We start from the raw sequence: 20,735 nt of genomic DNA, 5'->3' as shown, positions 1-20,735 counted from the left end.
GGGGTTTCACCATGTTGGCCAGGCTGGTCTTGAACTCCTGACCTTGTGATCCGCCTGCCTCCCAAAGTGCTGAGATTACAGGTGTGAGCCACTCCGCCCGGCCTGAGTTGCTAAACTTAAAAAAAAAAAATGAGCCGGGCGTATTGGCGGGCGCCTGTAACCCCAGCTACTTGGGAGGCTGAGGCAGGAGAATTGCTCAAACTTGGGAGGCAGAGGTTGCAGTGAGCCGAGATGGTGCCACTGCACTCCAGCCTGGGCGACAGAGCAAGACTCCGTCTCAAAAAAAAAAAAAAAAAGTTGAGTCCTTTTTGCATTCTTTTGATATTTTGATATAAATACATTTTGATATAAATACATTTCAATGCATGGTTTATAAAAGTAAAAAAAGAAACCATAAAAGCATGGAAATAAAAATTATAAACTTCATAAGCTTGGTAAATGCCCTTTAAGCATAAAACCAAGAATCCATAAAATATTCTATTGATAAATTTGACTCTATAAAACTAAAAGTTGCTGGGCGCGGTGGCCTGTAATCCCAGCACTTCGGGAGGCCAAGTCGGGTGGATGACGAGGTCAGGAGTTCAAGACCAGTCTGACCAACTTGGTGAAACCCTGTCTCTACTAAAAATACAAAAATTAGCCGGGTTGGGTGGCACGCGCCTGTAATCCCAGCTACTCAGGAGGCTGAGGCAGGAGAATTGCTTGAACCTGGGAGGTAGAAGTTGCAGTGAGCTGAGATCATTCACACCATTGCACTCCAGCCTGGGCGACAGAGCGAGATTCCGTCTCAAAATCAATCAATCAATCAATAAAAATAAAATTAAAACTTCTACATGGCCAAAATACCATAAACTAAATAAACAGGTACTTGACAAAATGAGAAAAAAATATTGTATCACATACCAGACAAATGACTTAATTTGTAAAAGATCAGTATATAAAAGCTGAATAATCCAATAGAAAAATGAGCAAATAAACAAGAACGGGCAATACCTACAAAGAGAAAAGCACTGGCCATTAAATACATAAATACTCAGCTTCACTAATTATGAAAGAAATGCAAACTAAAACAATGAGAAATGATTATTTTATTTTTAATTAATTTATTTATTTGTCTATTTTTTGAGACAGAGTTTTCGCTCTTGTTGCCCAGGCTGGAGTGCAATGGCGAGATCTCGGCTCACTGCAACCTCTGCCTTCCGGGTTTAAGCGATTCTCCTGCCTCAGCCTCCCGAGTAGCTGGGATTACAGGCAAGCATCTCCACACCTGGCTAATTTTGTATTTTTAGTAGAGACAGGGTTTCTCCATGTTGGTCAGGCTGGTCTCGAACTTCCGACCTCATGGCCTGCCTAAGCCTCCCAAAGTGCTAGGATTACAGGCGTGAGCCACCGCGCCGGGCCATGATTGTTTATTTTTAAGATTGGCATAGAAAAGAAAATTTGGCAGGGCACAGTGGCTCACTTCTGTAATCCCAGCACTTTGGGAGGCCAAGGCAGGTGAATCACCTGAAGTTAGGAGTTCAAGACTAGCCTGGCCAACATGGTGAAACCCCATCTCTACTAAAAATACAAAAATTAACCAGGCACAGTGGTGTGCACCTATAATCTCAGCTACTCAGGAGGCTGAGGCAGGAAAATTGCTTGAACATAGGAGGCAGAGGTTGTGGTGAGCCGAGATCGCGCCACTGCAGTCCAGCCTGGGCGACAGAGACTCCGACTCAAAAAAAAAAAAAAAAAAAAAAAAATTGTCGCTGAATGCAGTGGCTCACACCTGTAATCCTAGAACTTTTTGGGAGGCCAAGGCTGGTGTATTGCTTAAGTTCAGGAGTTCGAGACCAGCCTGGGCAACATGGCAAAACCTCGTCTCTACAAAAAAATGCAAAAATTAGATGGTGTGGGGGCACATGCCTGTAGTCCCAGCTGCTCGGGAGGCTGAGGTGGGAGAATCACCAGACCCTGGGAGGTCAAGTTTGCAGTGAGACATAATGGCACCACTGTACTCCAGCCTGGGGGACAGAGCTAGACCCTGTCTTAAAAAAAAAAAAAAAGGCTGGGCGCGGTGGCTCACGCCTGTAATCCCAGCACTTTGGGAGGCCGAGACGGGCAGATCACGAGGTCAGGAGATTGAAACCATCCTGACTAACACGGTGAAACCCCGTCTCCACTAAAAATACAAAAAATTAGCCGGGCTTGGTGGTGGGCGCCTGTAGTCCCAGCTACTCGGGAGGCTGAGGCAGGAGAATAGCGTGAACCTGGGAGGTGGAGCTTGCAGTGAGCCGAGATTGCACCACTGCACTCAAGCCTGGGCGACAGAGGGAGACTCCGTCTCAAAAAAAAAAAAAAAAAAAAAGGAAAGGAGAAGAAGGAGGAAGAAGAAGAAGAAAGAAGAAGAAGAGTTTGTCCTTTGTCCAGTTTGCAAGGCTGTGAGGGAACATGTTCCTGAGCATTGTCGGCAAAGCGGTGAACCCTCTTAGGAGAGTTTTGAGAACCTTAATAAAAGTATAAAGTACGTATCTTTTGAACCAGCAGTTATATTTACAGAGAAATCCAAATAAATCACGCAAACCTACAAATATGTAGAAATGGCAGTTGGAAGAATATTTGCTGTTTAAAGAAATTTAATTTTAGGTGCCAAGCAGTTTCTAAATTTGGGTGCATCAACAAACTCAATGTCTAGGTTTGTCTTGTTGTTTCTACAGTATATGGCTATAAAAACCTTCCGGATCACGAAAATAAAAGCACAGATAAACAATTAAAATATCGACACTCAAGAGTCCAAGTCGGAAATTAGAATATCTGGAGAAGGAATCTGATTCACATAAACCTTTTTCTTTTTATTTTATTTTTTAACATAAATCCTATCTACCTGGCTCTTGCCCTGACCGGCAGGAGAGAAACTTACGGTGACAAACCTGGAACAACGTTGGACCAAAGACACTTCAGGAGGAGCAAAAGCGCGTTATCGTAGACCCAGGTCCCTCGTTGTGTCCAGTACCGAGCTTTGGCACTGTCAATAAGTCTTTTGAGATGGATGGCATCCCTACCTCAGCTACTGAGCATGCGGGAAACTGCGCGCAAGCGCACAACAGCGATTTCACACTGCCTCTTTAGACTCCTGATCCGCGGGAAAATTCCACTTGTCCGTGTTTTCTCCAAGCTCTCCGTAGGTGCAAGTCACCTGTTGCATTAAATAAAAGCGAAAGATGTGTCAACTTTCAAAGATTGGCTAAAAAAAGAAAAAGAAGGAAAGAACACATTAAGCCAGCAACAGTGTGTTGAAAAAAAAAAAAGGTTGGTTTTGGTTTCAGCTGTCTTCCAGCCCACTTCGTAGAGTTCACTGTTTTAAAATGTTCATTGGATTAGTGATACCACTCTGCGGCTATTTAACTTCGAACCCCAGCGGTCCGTGGACAGGCTTCAGCAGGTCCACCACACACACCTCCACCTCCCACTCCCCACGCAATAACACAGCAACTTTATGCAGAATTGTGTCAAAGATGCTTGCTTACCGTTTTTTTTTTTTTTTTTTTTTTTTTTTTTAAGCGATAGATAGCTTGCTCTGTCGCCCAGAGTCGATTACGGCTCACTGCTGCCTTCCCACTTCTAGGCTCAAGCCATCCTCCCGCCTCAGCCTTCCGTGTAGCTGGGACTACTGGTGGAGGTGCGCGCCACCACACCCAGCTAATCAAAATATTTTTTGTGTACAGATGGGATCTTTTACTGGGGGGCGTGGTTGGGGGGGGGCAGTGTCTCATCCTGTCGCCCAGGCTGGAGTGCAGTGGCGCAATCTAGGTTCACTACAACCTCCTCCTCCTGGGTTCAAGCGATCCTTCCTCCTTAGCCTCCCAAGCAGCTAGGACTACAGGCGCGCCACCACGCCGGGCTAATTTTGTTTGTTTTTTAAGTAGAGACGGGGTTTCATCATATTGGCCAGGCTGGTCTTGAACTCCTGACCCCAGGTGATCTGCTCACCTCGGCCTCCCAAAGTGCTGGGATTACAGGTGTGAGCCACTGCGCCCAGCTTAAAAAGGCTTTTACTTCTTCATTTGATTTTCACAATAACTCTGTGAGTTAAGTAGACCCTTTTTGGGAAGTGGAAAAATATACATAACTTAAATTATATTACTTTAACCATATATATATATGTATATATATACACATATATATGTATATATATACACATATATATGTATATATATGTGTATATATATACATATATATATACGTATACACACACATATATACATATATATATTTTTTTGAGACGGCGTCTTACTCTGTCGCCCAGGCTGGAGTGCAATGGCTTGATCTCGGCTCACTGCAACCTCTGCCTCCCAGGGTTCAAGCTATTCTCCTGCTTCAGCCTCCCGAGTAACTGGGACTACAGGCGTGCACCACCCAGCCCAGCTAGTTTTTGCATTTTTTTTTTTTTTTTTTAGTAAAGACGGGGTTTCACCATGTTGGCCAGGCTGGTCTCGAACTCCTGACCTCATGATCCGCCCGCCTCGGCCTCCCAAAATGCTGAGATTACAGGCGTGAGCCACTGCACCTGGCCATACTTTGGTTTTTATAATTAAATTGTATAATTACATGACAAGTACAAATGGCTTAAATAAAGACAAACATAATGCAAGGTAAGCTCAACAAGTGAGAATAGAAATCTGCAGTCATCCTAAAGAGTAGCCATCTCCCAAGTGTTCATTGTATCCTCTCATAGGTTTTACGAGAAAACGGCATAGTTGAATTCAGCAAGTTATGTAGAGGTTGGTTAGGAGAGTTTCTATGTAAATATATCTTTGTGCTCCTGGAAGACTATAGCTGTGATAGATCCCAGATGTGAAACCGTGGGTCAAAGATGAAGTGCATTTTATTTTATTTTTTGGAGATGGAGTCTCGCTCTGTCGCCCAGGCTGGTGTGCAGTGGCCTGATTTCTCACTGCAACCTCTGCCTCCTGAGTTCAAGCGATTCTTCTGCCTCAGCCTCCAGAGTAGCTGGGATTACAGGCGCCCGCCACCACTCCCGGCTAATTTTTTGTATTTTTAGTAGAGACGGGATTTCACCATGTTGGCCAGGTTTGCCAGGCTGGTCTCGAACTCCTGAACTCAGGTGATCCACTTGCCTCAGCCTCCCAAAGTGCTGTGGTTACAGGCGTGAGCCACCGCGCCCAGCTGAAGCGCATTTTAAATGGTGATGGATATTGCTAAATTGCCTTTCGAAAATCTCCTGCCTCAGCTTCCCGAGTAGCTGGGACTACAGGCATGCGCCATCACACCCCGCTAATTTTGTATTTTTAGTAGAGATGGGGTTTCTCCATGTTGGTCAGGCTGGTCTTGAACTCCCGACCTCCGGTGATCCACCCACCTTGGCCTCCCGAAGTGCTGGGATTATAGGCATGAGCCACCGCACCTGGCCGACAGTACCTATTTAACACTACCATCAGCAGTCCACTTTCACACATTCTCCCAAGCCCTGTTATCAAACTTCTTTATTTTTGCTTTAATCTGCTGGAAAGAAAATGGTATTTTAACTGTCTATTCCCATGACTCCTAAAGTTGAGGATCTTTTTATGTTTATTGGCTGTTTCCACTTCTGTGTCTCTGAGTTGACTGTTCATTTCTTTTGCCTTATTATTATTATTATTATTATTATTATTTTGAGACAGGCTCTCACTGTGTTGCCCAGGCAGGAGTGTAGTGGTGTAATCATGGCCCACTTGCAGCCTTGACTTCCTGGGCTAAAGTGATCCTCCCACCACAGCCTCCAAAGCAGCTGGGACCACAAGCACATGCCACTACATCCAGCTAATTTTAAAAATTATTTCAGAGATAGGGGTCTCCCTATGTTGCCCAGGGTTGTCTCAAACTCCTGGGCTCAAGTGATATTTCCACTTCAGCCTCCTAAGGTGCTGGGATTATAGGCATGAGCTACTGTGTCCAGCTTCTTTTATCCTTTTTTTCTTTTTAAATTGGGTTGTTTACATTTGTTTTTTTTGATCTGTAGCAGCTCTTTATGCATTTTGTGTATTATTATTTTTTAATGTGTAGCAAATGTTTTCTTCCACAGTATAGTGTAGGGAAGACAACATAACATGGTGGCTATGCACACACTGGAATCTAACTGCCTGGGTTTGAATTCCAGCTGTGCTACTTAGTTGTATCATCTTGAGCAAGTTACATAACTCTATGTGCCTCAGTTTCATTAGCTGTGAAATGGAAATACTCATAGTTCCTATCTCACAGGTTTTTTTGGTATGCTGTGTCTTCACCTCATCTGGTTTTGAAGATTAAGTGAATTAATTCAGGTACAGAGCTGGAGTCATTGACTGGTGAAAGGCTGACATTGAGTGCTTTCTGTTTGTCACTTGGTTTCTCACTTTCCGGTATCTTTTTTTGGTATATACATATTTTCATACTTGTAGAAAATCTGTCCTTCTTATTTATGTGAACTAAATGTTCTGGATGTTGTGTTTTATGATTAGGAAGGCTATTCCCAAGTTGTATACTCAACAATGAAATGGTAACAATTGTGAACTATTATGAACTGGACAACCAAATAGAGCAGAATCTGTCAGAAACACGAGCAGAAGTTGCTATATATACCATACTATTCTATGAGTGGGATATAACAGGGATTTAAGAGAATCTTAAAAAAAGGTTAGATTGTTTTATAATATTGTTAAAATCTATGGGAAGTCATTGATTTGGACTGAGCTCCTGCACTAGGCTGTTTACTTGTAAGGTCTGCGTTCCAGGAAATCAGGAGAGATGATAGCCAAATCCATTAAGCCAAATGGCGTCTGCTTTTCGTTCCCTGTTTCTGCCTTCTTCAACCTTTTCTGCCTATAAACCTCACCCTGCCCCCACAGCTCATCAGAGATCCTTTCTATTTTGTAGAAAGGTTTAGGAATATTTAATAATAGCCAATTAGATCTTTAAAACTCGATTTGCTGAAATTTTATTATTTTACAATATTTTCACTGAATTTGTGCTGCCCACAGTGGTAGTCATTACCCAAGTGTGCCTGTTGAGGCCTTGCCATGAGTTTAGCCCAGATTGAGATGTGCAGTATGTGCAAAGTACATGTCAAATTTCAAAGGCTTCGTATGAAGAGAATATGTAAAATATCTTACTTTTTATTGGCTACATGTTAAAGTGATACAATCATAGCTATGTTGTGTTAAATTAAAAAAAAATATATATATATATATATTTAAAAAGCAGGGCACAGCGATTGGACTATGAGCCCCACCTTTCCCCGCCCCCGTGAATCTGAGCCCGCCCCCCGGTGGCTGCAGGGAGGACCCGGAGGTGGCTCAGTCTCCGCGGACTCCGGGAAGGCGGTGCCCACCGCCCCGCCCCCACTACCCGCCGCTCCCTCCCCGCCCCTTCCGCTCCCGGAGCGCGTGCGCCCTCTTACTCGGCTCCCCTTGGTTTCCTGGGGTCCTGCCCCTTCAAGCTGGGGCGGGAGCGGAGGACCCCGCTCTCAGGGGTTGCCCGACCATGCGTTGGGGGCTGCGCCCTCGCGGGCCGGGCGCGGCCGCCCTGGCCACTGCCCGAAGTTTGTGGGGGACGCCCCGCCTTCCCTGCAGCCCGGGATGGCAAGGGGCGACGAAGAGGCTTCTGGTGCGGTCGGTCTCCGGGGCCAGTAACCACCAGCCGAACTCGAATAGTGGCAGATACCGGGACACGGTGCTGCTGCCGCAGACGAGCTTCCCCATGAAGCTGCTGGGCCGCCAGCAGCCGGACACGGAGCTGGAGATCCAGCAGGTACGGGCCCCGCCTCGGCGCGGGGCCTCCAGAGAGGCCCGATCCGGCCGCGGGCACCGGGCGCTCGCAGGCGCCACACCTCTAGGCTCCACGCCGGTGCGGGTGGGCGGGGGTGTGACCAGATTGGTGGAATTCGTCTGCTTCGCACAGATTTTGTGGGCTGAAAACCTAAGTGAAGAAATCTCTAGATGAGCCCCTCCTTTGTACCAGGTTCTGGAGCGGGACATTAAGGGGTCACTAGCGATGCCCAGTTACCAGCATGTATCGCACGTATGTCCCATGTCTACCGTAGGCAAAACAGATAGACTTTGGGCACTTTTCCAATGCCTTGTAAAAAGTAAATTCACATGTCCACATGTAAATAAAAACCCAGGCTGGGCGCAGTGGCTCACGCCTGTAATCCCAGAACTTTGAAAGGCCAAGGCGGGAGAATCGCTTGAGCCAAGAGTTCGAGACCATATTGGCTAGTCACCCCCACCCCCCCGTCCTTAAAAAAAACCTTAAAAACCTCAATTATGATGAATGAAGGGGAAGTTGAAGCCCACTTCTTGGATCTTTTAGATCCCTAGTTGGAATTATGACTCGTTTGAACTCGCCCAGGCTGGAGTGCAATGGCGCGATCTCAGCTCACTACAACCTCCGCCTCCCGGGCTCAGGCAATTCTCCTGCCTTAGCCTCCCGAGTCGCTGGGATTACAGGTGCGCACCACCACGCCCGGCTAATTTTTATATTTTTAGTAGAGATGGAGTTTCACCATGTTGGCCAGGGTGGTCTCTAACTCCTGACCTCAAGTGATCTTCCCGCCTCGGCCTCCCAAAGTGCTGGGATTACAGGCCTGAGCCACTACGCCCAGCCTAGTCTGAACTTTCTAAGAGCAGAGATTCCTCGTTAGCTTCTGTAATTCTAGTCTTTAAAAATCCCTGATATTCTTGGAATATTGGTTAAGTAAATATACTTAGCCTAAATATTCTGACAGTTATAAGAGTTCATCTAATTTTTTAAAGGTTTTTTAGTCAATACCTTCTGTATGCCAGAAAGAGTGACAGTTTCAAATGTTTCCTCGTTTAATCTTCACACCAGCCCTGTAAGATGGATATTAACACTTTTTTTTTTCAGATAAGAAAGCAGGCCCATAAGTGCACAGTAACCTGGACAAAATCATACAGCAAGTGAGGGAAGGGAAGTGAGACTGCCATGCATGTTGTTCCCAGAGTTGGGGAATGGCAAGCATTGCCGCCAAAGAATAGCAAGAATATGTGTGTCGGGAATCTGCAGGTCCTTCAACATGTCGGGGGTGAGGAGTGAAGCATGGGGAGTGATGAAAGAATGCCCGAGAACTTAGTGGTACTAAACCTTTGTAGGGTGCTGCATATCATATAAAGAGTTTAGACTTCAATCTGAGGTGTATGGGGACATTACTGAAAGATTTTAAGAGATGCGTACTTTGACAAGCATTTCAGAAACCTCACCTTGTATTTCAGAGTTGAGTAGATTGGAATGGAATAGATTGGAATGGAATTGGAATGGAAATAAGCAAGTGTTGGCTGTTATTTATGGTTAGACTCAGGAGTATGTATTTATATGATGTTTAGATATCTTTTTTTTTTTTAAACAGAAATGTGGATTTTCAGAACTTTATTCATGGCAAAGAGAAAGAAAAGTAAAGACAGAATTTTGCCTTCATGATGGACCTCCTTATGCAAACGGTGACCCTCATGTTGGACATGCTTTAAATAAGGTAACTATAATTTAGGTTATGACACTTGAAAGAAAGTGTTTATGTAAATACTCTTTATAAATGTGTATTCTAATTATATGATAATTATGTAAATTTAGATTTGCACATAAAACTAAAACATTTTCATAGAAAGCAATATACAATTTTAGTACTGCATGAAAAAAACATTGCTGCTGTTTGCTTTGAGCTTAACGTTATATTAGTAAACATCATCTTATTCAGTGCATAATTATCGGGCGAGGCATTGTTCTAGAATCTGGGAATAGCAGTGGACAAAAAAAAGGTATGTCTTGGCCGGGCGGTATGGCTCATGCCTGTAATCAGTGCTTGGCCCACAGATATCAATAATTCATTATTTTTAAAATGCTTAGTAGAATTTCATTGAGAGAATATGTTAATACTACAATCTGTTCACTCATTTTTCAGTTCTTTATTTTTTGTAGATTTCAGTGGAAATTTTGGGGAGGAAGTGGGCTTAGGCATCTGTAGTTTCAAAACCAGGAATTTGGTCACTGAATGGGTCAATAGTGCTATTAAAGAGACCAGGCGCAGTGGCTCATGCCTGTAATCCCAGCACTTTGGGAGGCCGAGGCGGGCGGATCACGAGGTCAGGAGATAGAGACCATCCTGGCTAACACGGTGAAACCCCGTCTGTACTAAAAATACAAAAAATTAGCCACGCATGGTGGCGGGAGCCTATAGTCCCAGCTACTCGGGAGGCTGAGGCAGGAGAATGGCGTGAACCCGGGAGGCGGAGCTTGCAGTGAGCCGAGATTGCGCCACTGCACTCCAGCCTGGGCAACAGAGCAAGACTCCGTCTCAAAAAAAAAAAAAAATCATGTTTTATGATATAAATACAGAATAAAACTCTATTATTTCAAACCCTTTTGCAAGGAATGGAAGAGCCAACATTAACTGGATTAAGCAAAGAGAGAGAATTTACTGGCTTTTTTACTGTAGAGTCCAGATAGTTTTAGCCACCTGCATAGCTGGATCAGGAATTCACATAAAATTAAGAATTGGTTTCTGTCTCTCACTCTTTGCTACTTTAGTGACTGCCCCACCCCAGACCCCCAGCACATTTCCCAGTAGTTTCAGGCTTACATAATTCCACCTTCTCTTTCCCAACAGTTCTTTTTTCTTTTTCTTTTTTTTTTTTTTTTGAGACAGAGTCTTGTACTGTCGCCTGGACTGGAGTGCAGTGGTGCAATCTTGGCTCACTGCAATCTCTGCTTCCCGGGTTCAAGCGATTCTCCTGCCTCAGCCTCCCAAGTAGGTGGGACTACAGGGGCCTGCCACCACGCCCGGCTAATTTTTTGTATTTTTAGTAGAGAGGGGGTTTCACTGTGTTAGCCAGGATGGTCTCGATCTCCTGACCTCGTGATCTGCCTGCCTCTGCCTCCCAAAGTGCTGGGATTACAGGCGTGAGCCACCACATCTGGCCCCCAATAATTCTTATAAAAGTCCTGGAATTGAATCTCATTGGCCTGATTTGGGTCGCACATCTATTTCTGAATCAGTCATTGCAGACTTGGGGATAGAATATGTTAATGGCTACAGTGGATCACGTGTTCACTCTTGGAGCTGCAGCAGAGGGAGCCAGCTCCATGTGGATTGAGGACAAAGGAATAATTGCCTAAAAAACAGTGGCATCTTTTGTTGTTGTTGTTCTTTGAGACAGAGTCTCACGCTGTCACCCAGGCTGGAGTGCAGTGGCGCAGTCTCGGCTTACTGCAAGCTCCGTCTCCCGGGTTCACGCCATTCTCCTGCCTCAGCCTCCCGAGTAGCTGGGACCACAGGTGCCTGCCACCATGCCCAGCTAATTTTTTGTATTATTAGTATTATTTTTTAGTAGGGATGTGGTTTCACCGTGTTAGCCAGGATGGTCTCCATCTCCTGACCTCATGATCCACCCGCCTTGGCCTCCCAAAGTGCTGGGATTACAGGCGTGAGCCACTGCACCCGGCCAAAACAGTGGCATCTTACAAAACTATCTCTCACATGAAGAGAAACCTTCTTGAAGCCCTTAGCAAAGAGCATGGGCACTTTGGAACTAGGGAAGGACCAATTCTTGCTCTTCCTCACACATGCTAATTATAGTCTTGCTTGCTTTCTCCTCTTCCTAGAATGCATAACCAGAATATTCACATGGATCACCTCCTCATTTCTTTCAGATTCTGTTCAAATGTCATCTTACCAGGCTCTCCTGACTTCCCTCTAAAATGGTACCACCCCCAGCCCCTAAATGTCATTTTCTAACCCTATAATTTGCTTTTTTCTCCATAGTGTGTGATATATTGGTATACATTCTGTGTTCCTCCATAAGAAAAAAGACCTTGTCGTTTTTGTTTACTACCATATTCTAGGTTCCTAGAAAAATTCTTGACATATAGTAGGCATTCAGATATTTATCCCTCAAACAAAGCAATGCATGAATATTAGAAAAATGAAAGGAACAGAGATAAATGACTCTTAAAAGTATGGAGGAACTTTTTTTTGGGGAGAAGGAGGGTGGTGTTTGATACTGAGGAGTTAATAAAATATTCCTATTATATTGCTACTATTCTTTTCACTAGAGGCTTCATATATTATATTTTATTATTAAAGAATCCTTATTAGGTACACTGTTAATTATTAGTTCCAGTGATTGATTTCATCCTGTTCATATGACTGAAAGCAACACTATTCAGTAGAAATACAATGCAAGCGGCTGGGCGTGGTGGGTCACGCCTGTAATCCCAGCACTTTGGGAGGCTGAGGCGGGCAGATCATCAGGTCAGGAGTTCGAGACCAGCCTGACCAACATGGTGAAACCCCCTCTCTACTGAAAATACAAAAAAATTAGCTGGGCACGGTGGCATGTGCCTGTAAACTTGGGAGGCTGAGGCAGGAGAATCACTTGAACCTGGGAGGCAGAGGTTGCAGTGAGCCGAGATTGCACCACTGTTCTCCAGCTTGGGCGACAGAGCAAGACTCTGTCTCAAAAAAAAAAAAAAAAAAAAAAAAAGAAATATAAGAAATATAATGCAAGCTATAAATTTGTGCCACATAGGTAAGTTAAAATTTTTCTAGTGGCCCCAGAAAATAATGAAAAGAAACAAGTGAAATTAATTTTAATATTACATTTAACTCAACATATCTAAAGTATCATTTCAACATACAGTCAATGTAAAACATTTTTGAGATATATCACATTTTCGTAACACATGTTTGAAATCAGGTATATATTTTATAATTTATATTACATCTGAATTCGGACTAGCACCAAAAATCACATGTGGCCAGTGGCTACTATATAAGATACCATTGTTTAGAGCATATATGCATCCATGTATTCATGTATTTGATAAATATTTATAGACTAGTGCCAGAAACCATTTGAAAGGCTGGAATTCATGGGTGAAGAGGACAGATGGGCTCTCTGATTTCATGGAGTTTAAGTTTTACAGGGAAGAGACAAAAAAATAAGTAAACAATTTCCAAAGAGATAAGTAGAAAGGAGGTTATTTATATGATGATTGGTTTAAATAATATACCCAGAGTAAAGTGTACCAGTCTTAAGTATGTATAGCTAGATGAATTTTTTTTAATGTGACAACCACTCAGATCACAAGGCTCCTTCCTGTTCATTAGTAAACAGTTTGAAATTAGAGTTTTTAAAGGGGGGAAGGGATGGGAGGAGAATATAATAATATCTTTTCTACTTTTGATAGGCATGGAAAGGAGGAAATTGTTTTCTGGACTACTGGGCTAGTGGTCAGAGCACTGTTTCCTCTTGGGAAGAAGGAAATTGAGCTTGGAGCCAAATCTATCCTTTGCCTTTGATTCCCCCATTCAACTATAGTAATATATTTTTTAAAAGGCTCTGCTGCCCTCTAGTATCTAAAATGAATTTAAAAAGGTAAATTGATTCTAGAACTATACCTAATGAAGAGGTCTACTGTTTTAGTAAGGGTTTGTCAATGACAGAGTTAACCACAATATTCCATTCTCTGAGTACACTGTAAGTTCTGCAATGGTTTGATGATATTTCTTAGCTCAATATAAATAATATTAGACTATTTGTATCAATAGTTTTTTTATGAGTTAATTTATATGTTTCCTTTCAAATTGCAGTTTTAAAAATGGTATTAAGTTTAAAAAAAAGAACATAAATTGTAGGCCAAATGTTTTATATATGAATGATAATTATCATTTTATCTTTGCAGATTTTGAAAGACATAGCCAATCGATTCCATATGATGAATGGCTCCAAAATACATTTTGTGCCCGGCTGGGATTGTCATGGGTTGCCCATTGAAATAAAAGTATTATCAGAACTTGGTAGAGAAGCTCAGAATCTTTCAGCTATGGAAATTAGAAAGAAAGGTAAATAATCTGTATTTCTGTTTTAAAATGATATTTGTAAACACTCAGGTCCTTGGAATAGTCAGAACTTTACCAAAGGAACCTTTTGTTTGGGTTTGGTTTGCTTATAATAAGATCTATTGGAAACGCCTTTCTGTCACAGAAAATTCAGATTTTATTTCATTGATTTTTGTAAGAACTTATGTTTGGATATTGAAGGAAAGACTTTGTGAGCATTTCTGATTGCATTCTCAGTTTCTTAATGTTCATATTTTATAAAACTATTTTTTGGTAAATTCTTTTTTCTACTTTCCTCAAGGGGGCTTGTTGACTGATTTTAGGTGTAAAGCCAAAATTCAATTCTAAAATACATATATTTTACATTAATCTTTTATTTGATCCTTTTTCTTCAGTCAACTGGGCCAGGGAGGATTCTCTTTTTCTTATATGTTATACTATTGTACATTTGGATGTAACTGTGAAGATTTTTTTACTTCCTTGTGAAACGTATTATCATTGGCTTAGATTTGATATTCTGATTAATTTTTTGTGTATAATGAAATGAAAATTGTTATCTGACCTTTTCTTAAATTAAGAAACAATAAGGAATAATTTTTCCAGTTTATTTGTCCTAAATGTGAGGTCATTGTATAAAGTCTGGAAAATACAGAAGACAGTAATAAAATTTTAACTTTTGCAATTCCAGTTAATTTTAGAATTTGTTGTAGGTATCTTCTGAACACTGTTGACCTTCAAATTATTTTTCTATTAAAAAATTTTTATAGGCTGGGCACAGTGGCTCACGCCTGTAATCCTAGCACTTTGGGAGGCTGAGGGAGGTGGATCGATCACCTAAGGTCAGGAGTTTGAGACCAGCCTGGCCAACATGGCAAAACCCCGTTTCTACTAAAAATACCAAATAATTAGCCAGGTGTGGTGGCTCACGCCTGTAGTCCCAGCTACTTGGGAGGCTGAGGCACGAGAATTGCTTGAACCTGTGTGGCAGAGGTTACAGTGAGCTGAGATCCGCCACTGCACTCCAGCCTGGGCAACAGAGCAAGACTCCATCTCAAAAAAAAAAATTTTGTGCTCGGGCGCGGTGGCTCACGCCTGTAATCCCAGCACTTTGGGAGGCTGAGGCGGGTAGATCACGAGGTCAGGAGATCCAGACCATCCTGGCTAGCACAGTGAAACCCCGTCTCTACTAAAACTACAAAAAAATTAGCTGGGCGTGGTGGCGGGCGCCTGTAGTCCGAGCTACTCAGGAGGCTGAGGCAGGAGAATGGCATGAACCCGGGAGGCAGAGGCTTGCAGTGAGCCGAGATCGTGCCACTCGCGCCACTGCACTCTAGCCTGGGCGACAGCGAGACTGTGTCTCAAAAAAAAAAAAAAAATTTGCATTCTAAACTGTCTGTAGCATTTGCATTTAGAGAGATACGTGCTAAACCATGTTTAAGAATTCAAATTCATTGGTTTTTTTAAATCTTTTTTTCGTCTTTTTTTTAGCTAGATCATTTGCTAAAGCAGCCATTGAGAAACAGAAATCAGCATTTATTCGTTGGGGAATAATGGCAGATTGGAATAATTGCTACTATACATTTGATGGGAAGTATGAAGCCAAACAGTTGAGAACTTTTTACCAAATGTATGATAAGGTAAAGAAGTATTTTTTCTCTTTGAGTAGGTTTTAGTATGCGTTACAAGATTCTACTTTTAACATCATATTTTTGTCTTTTATAGGGCTTGGTTTATCGATCTTACAAACCTGTGTTTTGGTCTCCGTCATCTAGGTATATATGCATTTTTCGGTAATTAAAAGGGAGAAATTTGTGAGGCTTCCAAGTATTTATGTTTAATATTTTTAACCCTTAGGACTGCATTGGCTGAAGCAGAACTTGAATATAATCCTGAGCATGTCAGTCGTTCAATATATGTAAAATTTCCTCTCTTAAAGCCTTCTCCAAAATTGGCATCTCTTATAGGTAAGATTTATTCATAGCTTGAGTGTACCAAAGTTATAGAATTATCCCATTTGCTAACGTATTTACAATTGTATTTTCACAGATGGTTCATCTCCTGTTAGTATTTTGGTCTGGACCACACAACCTTGGACGATTCCAGCCAATGAAGCTGTTTGCTATATGCCTGAATCAAAGTGGGTATATTATTGCATTTTTTGTTTTATACACAAATAGAATCTATTCCATTATTAACATTATTTTGAATTTATTTTATCCTGTTTATTATTTTAAAATTTAATGAATTATAACTTAGTTATTATATTCATATAGATTTTATTAACCTTTAGGTGATCCTTTTTATGACCTTATCCAGCTTTTCGGGAAAATGAAATAGAAGTATAAGTTACGAAGTGTTTTGAAAATAGTACAGTTTGATCTTGAAGTCAGTTTTTTCTTTTTTCTTTTTTTTTTTGGAGACCGAGTTTTGCCTTTTGTTGCCCAGGCTGGAGTGCAGTGGCATGATCTTGGCTCACCACAACCTCCACCTCCCGGGTTCAAGCAATTTTCCTGCTTCAGCCTCCCGAGTAGCTGGGATTATGGGATTACAGGCATGCGCCACCACGCCAGGCTAATTTTGTATTTTTAGTAGAGATGGGGTTTCTCTATGTTGGTGAGGCTGGTTGCAAACTCCCAACCTCAGGTGATCCACCTGCCTTGGCCTCCCAAAGTGCTGGGATTATAGACATGAGCCACCGCGCTGGCCTGAAGTCAGTTTTTTCTAAAATGATTATTTAAAAATTAAAATGATATCTGTGGCTTTTCTTGTTTCATTATTAGTAATTTCTCCTAAAATTTTATGTTAGGTATGCTGTCGTGAAATGTTCTAAGTCTGGAGACCTCTACGTACTGGCGGCAGATAAAGTAGCATCTGCTGCTTCTACTTTGGAAACAACATTTGAGACTATTTCAACACTTTCAGGTGAAGATTTTTAGATATCTGACAACATAGTCATCAAAGTATTGGGCTGACTTGAATTTACTACTTTGCTGAACTGCATATTTTGAATTGAAACAGATATAGCCTCTACCTTTCTAGAATACATTTTACATTGATTACACTAAAGGAGAATATACATTAAGCATGATAGGAGTATAGAAAAATATGAATATTGATAAATGTACAACAGATAAAACTAATTTCTGGCAATATCCAGTAGTTACTTGGTAAAATTTTATGCAAAATTAATTTTTAAAATTGTTTTTATCTGTTTTAATAAAAGTAGCAAGAAAGGAAATGCATATACTTATTTTTCGATACATAATTTTAATAAAGGATTGAATAAGTTCTGAAAATTATTCAGAAAGCAGTTCTTCTATCAAAGGAATTTTATTTTATTTTATTTTTTAAAGAGACAGGGTCTCATGCTGTTGCCCATTGCTGGAATGCAGTGGTCCAGTCAGCTCATTGCAGCCTCAAACTCCCGGGCTCAAGCAATCTTCCTGCCCTGGCCACCCAAGTAGCTGGGACTATAGGCACATGCCACTGCATCCAGCTAATTTTGAAAAAATATTTTACAGAGATGAATTCTTGTTGTGTAGCCCAGACTGGTCTGGAATTCCTGGGCTCAAGTTATCTGCCTGCCTTGGCCTGCCAAAGTGCTGGGATTAAAGGCGTAAGCCACTGTGCCTAGCCCAAAATAATTCTTTGTGAGCTATAATTTGGGACTTTTGAGGTAGTGACTGCTTTGAAATATAATTATGGAAGTCTAGGGGAGTTTAAAATTAGCTTTTTGTTGTTGTTGTTCTTCATTTTGTTTTGAGACGTGGTCTTGCTCTGTTGCCCAGGCTGGAGTGCAGTGGTGCCATCTTGGCTCACTGTAGCCTCTGGATCCTAGGCTCAAGTGATCTTCCTGCCTCAGCCTCTTGAGTAGCTGGGACTACAAGTGTGTGCCACCATGCTGGGATAATTTTTAATTTTTTTGGTAGAGATGAGGTCTTGCTACATTGCCCAGGCTGGTCTTGAACTCCTGGCCTCAAGTGATCCTCCTGCTTTGGTCTTCCAAAGTGCTGGGATTACGGGCATGAGCCACTGTGCCTGGACTAAAATTCTATTTTATTTTATTTTATTTTATTTTTAAAGAGATGAGGTCTCACTATGTTGCCCAGGCAGATCTTGAACTCCTGAGCTCAAGTGTTCCTCCTGCCTCTGCCTCCCGAAGTGGTAGGATTATAGACGTGAGCCACCATGCCTGGGCTAAAATTATCTTTGATCCTTAGGTATGATATATCTTTTAATTTCTTGCTAAAAAATCTATCACATGAATAAAGATACAAAAACTGCCTAGAAAGACTGCCTAGCTAAATAGGAAAGCCCTCTAAATTAATCAGTTCAGATACAAGCCAATGAGAAGTTTAAACAACCTTAACAAAAATAAAAAGATTTTTATGTCAGAGGCAGGAAAGGAGTTAAGAATTTTGAAGACCATTTGGTCCTCTTTGGTGCAATAGGGTAATAAAAATAAAAACCAAGATAATAATTTACTTCACACCCTCTCTCACTGTGTTGCCCAGGCTTGTTTCAAACTCCTGGGCTCAAGCAATCTTCCTGCCTCAGCCTCCCAAAGTGCTGCAATTACAGACATGAGCTACTGCACCCAGCCCCCTGCTCTTTTATAAATGCAGAGGATATTAAAGACTTCATTGTCAAGTTATACGTTATCATAGAAGCTAAAAATCACAAGATTTTTGAAAGTGTTAAGGTTGAATTTAAAGATCTTTTGTCTAGATAGCATAATTGTTTCAAATTCTTACTATCAGATAATTATTGAGTTGCTATTTGAGTCACCATATTGTGGAGGAGTATATATATTATCCGTGTCAAAATAAGCTGGTGTCACGTAGCTACTACTTATTAAAGTAGTAGGAATGTTGAAGAGCTAAAAATGAAGTAATTTGTATGGGGTAGGTTTTCTTTCCGGAAAAAAATGAATTATTTCTTATCAATTACTTAGAGATCATTTTGAGAGGGTGGTGAGGGAGAATATTAAGTGGTAGATGCAGTAAGTATCAAAACACTTAAACTACATTAACTCTGTTTATTCTCACAGAAACCCTCTGAGGTGGGAACCATAATTATCTGCATTTTATAGATTATAGAAGGTCAGAGAACAAGTTAAAGGGGAAGCTGGAATTTAAGCCTAGCCAGTATTGTTCTAGATTCTGCACATTTAACCTGATACTCTATTGCTAAGCTTAAGGAGATAGATTTGCCATATAAAATGATTCTTAATAGTGGTTTTCTTTCCCCACAGGTATAGATTTGGAAAATGGTACTTGCAGTCATCCATTAATTCCTGATAAAGCCTCTCCTCTTTTACCTGCAAATCATGTGACCATGGCAAAAGGAACAGGATTGGTTCACACAGCCCCAGCTCATGGTATGGAAGACTACGGTGTAGCGTCTCAGCACAACCTCCCCATGGTACTGTTCCTCTTTTATCATTTTTAATTATTCATCTTAATAAAAGGAAATGATAAATTCTAACCAACATCTTCATTTTTTAAAAATGATGACTTTTGTCATCATAATTGTGAAATGCTCAGGTTTGTGTAGTAAAGTTTCATTAATTCGTACTAATTGAAAAAGATTTCCCAGAATTAATAGAAAATTAGCACTTTAGAATTGAAGAATATATATCATGGGGCACTTTTAAAATACTTTTTTTCTAGTATCAAGTCACATAGACAAATTACTTTTATTCCCTGAAAAAGCCTGTTTGTTTTAGCTAAACAGTCCTTTCTACATTTACTTTACATACTTCAGTTACTTAGCAAGTATTTCCGTTTAGTTAAAAGGTGCGTCAGAAAGGGAACAACTGTGTATATAGGCATAGATTTGGAAACAATAGAGACCACTCAAAGAAGTTTTAATATATTTTGTTACTTTTGTTATTAAAGTTTATGTATATGCTTCAATAACACATTTTGGCTTTGGTGATTTAAATGTATAAAATTCACAAATTCCTATTTCCTTTTCTTTTCTTTTCTTTTCTTTTCTTTTTTTTTTTTTGAGAGGGAGTCTTGCTCTGTCGCCCAGGCTGGAGTGCAGTGGTGTGGTATGATCTCGGCTCACTGCAACCTCTACCTCCAGGGTTCAAGCGATTCTCCTGCCTCAGCCTCCCGAGTAGCTGGGACTACAGGTGCACACCACCATGCCTGGCTAATTTTTGTATTTTTAGTGGAAGTGGGTTTCACCATGTTGGCCAGGCTAGTCTCAAATTCCTGACCTCAAGTGATCTGCCCACCTCGACCTCCCAAAGTGCTGGGATTATAGGCCTGAGTGCCGCGCCCGGCCAAGTACCTAGAGTTTCAATGTAGAAAAAGACCAGGCTATACTGAGATGTTTTTATATATATTGTTTTGCCAGATATTGTCATAAGAGAAAATGTCTTGATATTTTAATTGTTCAAAATGATACTTTATAGGATTGTTTAGTGGACGAAGATGGAGTTTTCACAGATGTTGCAGGTCCTGAACTTCAAAACAAGGCTGTCCTTGAAGAGGGAACTGATGTGGGTGAGCATCATATCTGTTGATATCATACATGTTTTCTGAAAAGTAGGTAGCAGTAACCTTTGCTACCTATTTTCCCTCCTTATACTTTAACAGAAACAAAAAAATAAATTATGTCTTGTTTTGCCATATGTTTTAAAATGGAGTTTGGGACTTTTTCATCTTTTGCTTTGAAGCTGCTTTATTTAAGCAAGTCAGGGCAGTCAACAGGGAGTGAAGTTATTTTAGGGCTATGGAGATAATAATCAGCAGTATTACTTTTGTGGAAGGATACAATCAAGATCAGGGCTGGATGTTGACTGTAAATTACACATTCCCTACTCACTTTTTAACCCTTGTAAATAACTGAC

General features: G+C 41.2%; 2 protein-coding genes across 8 annotated transcripts in view; one reads left to right on the top strand and one right to left on the bottom strand.

The window, feature by feature from the left end:
- The window catches only part of BPNT1 (3'(2'), 5'-bisphosphate nucleotidase 1), a 34,024-nt gene extending 30,370 nt beyond the window's left edge, over nucleotides 1–3,654 (bottom strand). For 2 of the 7 annotated variants that reach the window (XM_008959236.4, XM_034947142.3), the window contains exon 1: nucleotides 2,903–3,645. The gene's annotated coding sequence lies outside the window, so the exon portion shown is untranslated. Of the gene's footprint in view, nucleotides 1–2,902 lie in introns of all 7 variants that reach the window. The other 5 variants (XM_055107999.2, XM_008959235.4, XM_057301306.2 and 2 more) reach the window with 5 other exon arrangements.
- Nucleotides 3,655–7,284: 3,630 nt separating this feature from the next.
- IARS2 (isoleucyl-tRNA synthetase 2, mitochondrial) overlaps nucleotides 7,285–20,735 on the top strand; it is a 53,748-nt gene continuing 40,297 nt past the window's right edge. Inside the window, exons 1-10 of the mRNA XM_003807180.5 lie at nucleotides 7,285–7,767; nucleotides 9,383–9,505; nucleotides 13,714–13,873; nucleotides 15,359–15,507; nucleotides 15,593–15,642; nucleotides 15,725–15,834; nucleotides 15,917–16,007; nucleotides 16,677–16,792; nucleotides 19,125–19,294; nucleotides 20,298–20,388. Coding sequence (XP_003807228.1) covers nucleotides 7,501–7,767; nucleotides 9,383–9,505; nucleotides 13,714–13,873; nucleotides 15,359–15,507; nucleotides 15,593–15,642; nucleotides 15,725–15,834; nucleotides 15,917–16,007; nucleotides 16,677–16,792; nucleotides 19,125–19,294; nucleotides 20,298–20,388 — 1,327 coding nt within the window. The 5' untranslated portion in view covers nucleotides 7,285–7,500. The remainder of the gene's footprint in view (nucleotides 7,768–9,382; nucleotides 9,506–13,713; nucleotides 13,874–15,358; nucleotides 15,508–15,592; nucleotides 15,643–15,724; nucleotides 15,835–15,916; nucleotides 16,008–16,676; nucleotides 16,793–19,124; nucleotides 19,295–20,297; nucleotides 20,389–20,735) is intronic.

This window comes from Pan paniscus, chromosome 1 (assembly GCF_029289425.2).
Source record: "Pan paniscus chromosome 1, NHGRI_mPanPan1-v2.0_pri, whole genome shotgun sequence".
In the NCBI taxonomy this organism is placed as follows: domain Eukaryota; kingdom Metazoa; phylum Chordata; class Mammalia; order Primates; family Hominidae; genus Pan; species Pan paniscus.
The sequence above is the reverse complement of the archived record's forward strand: the minus strand, read 5'-3'. Positions and strand labels throughout refer to the sequence as shown.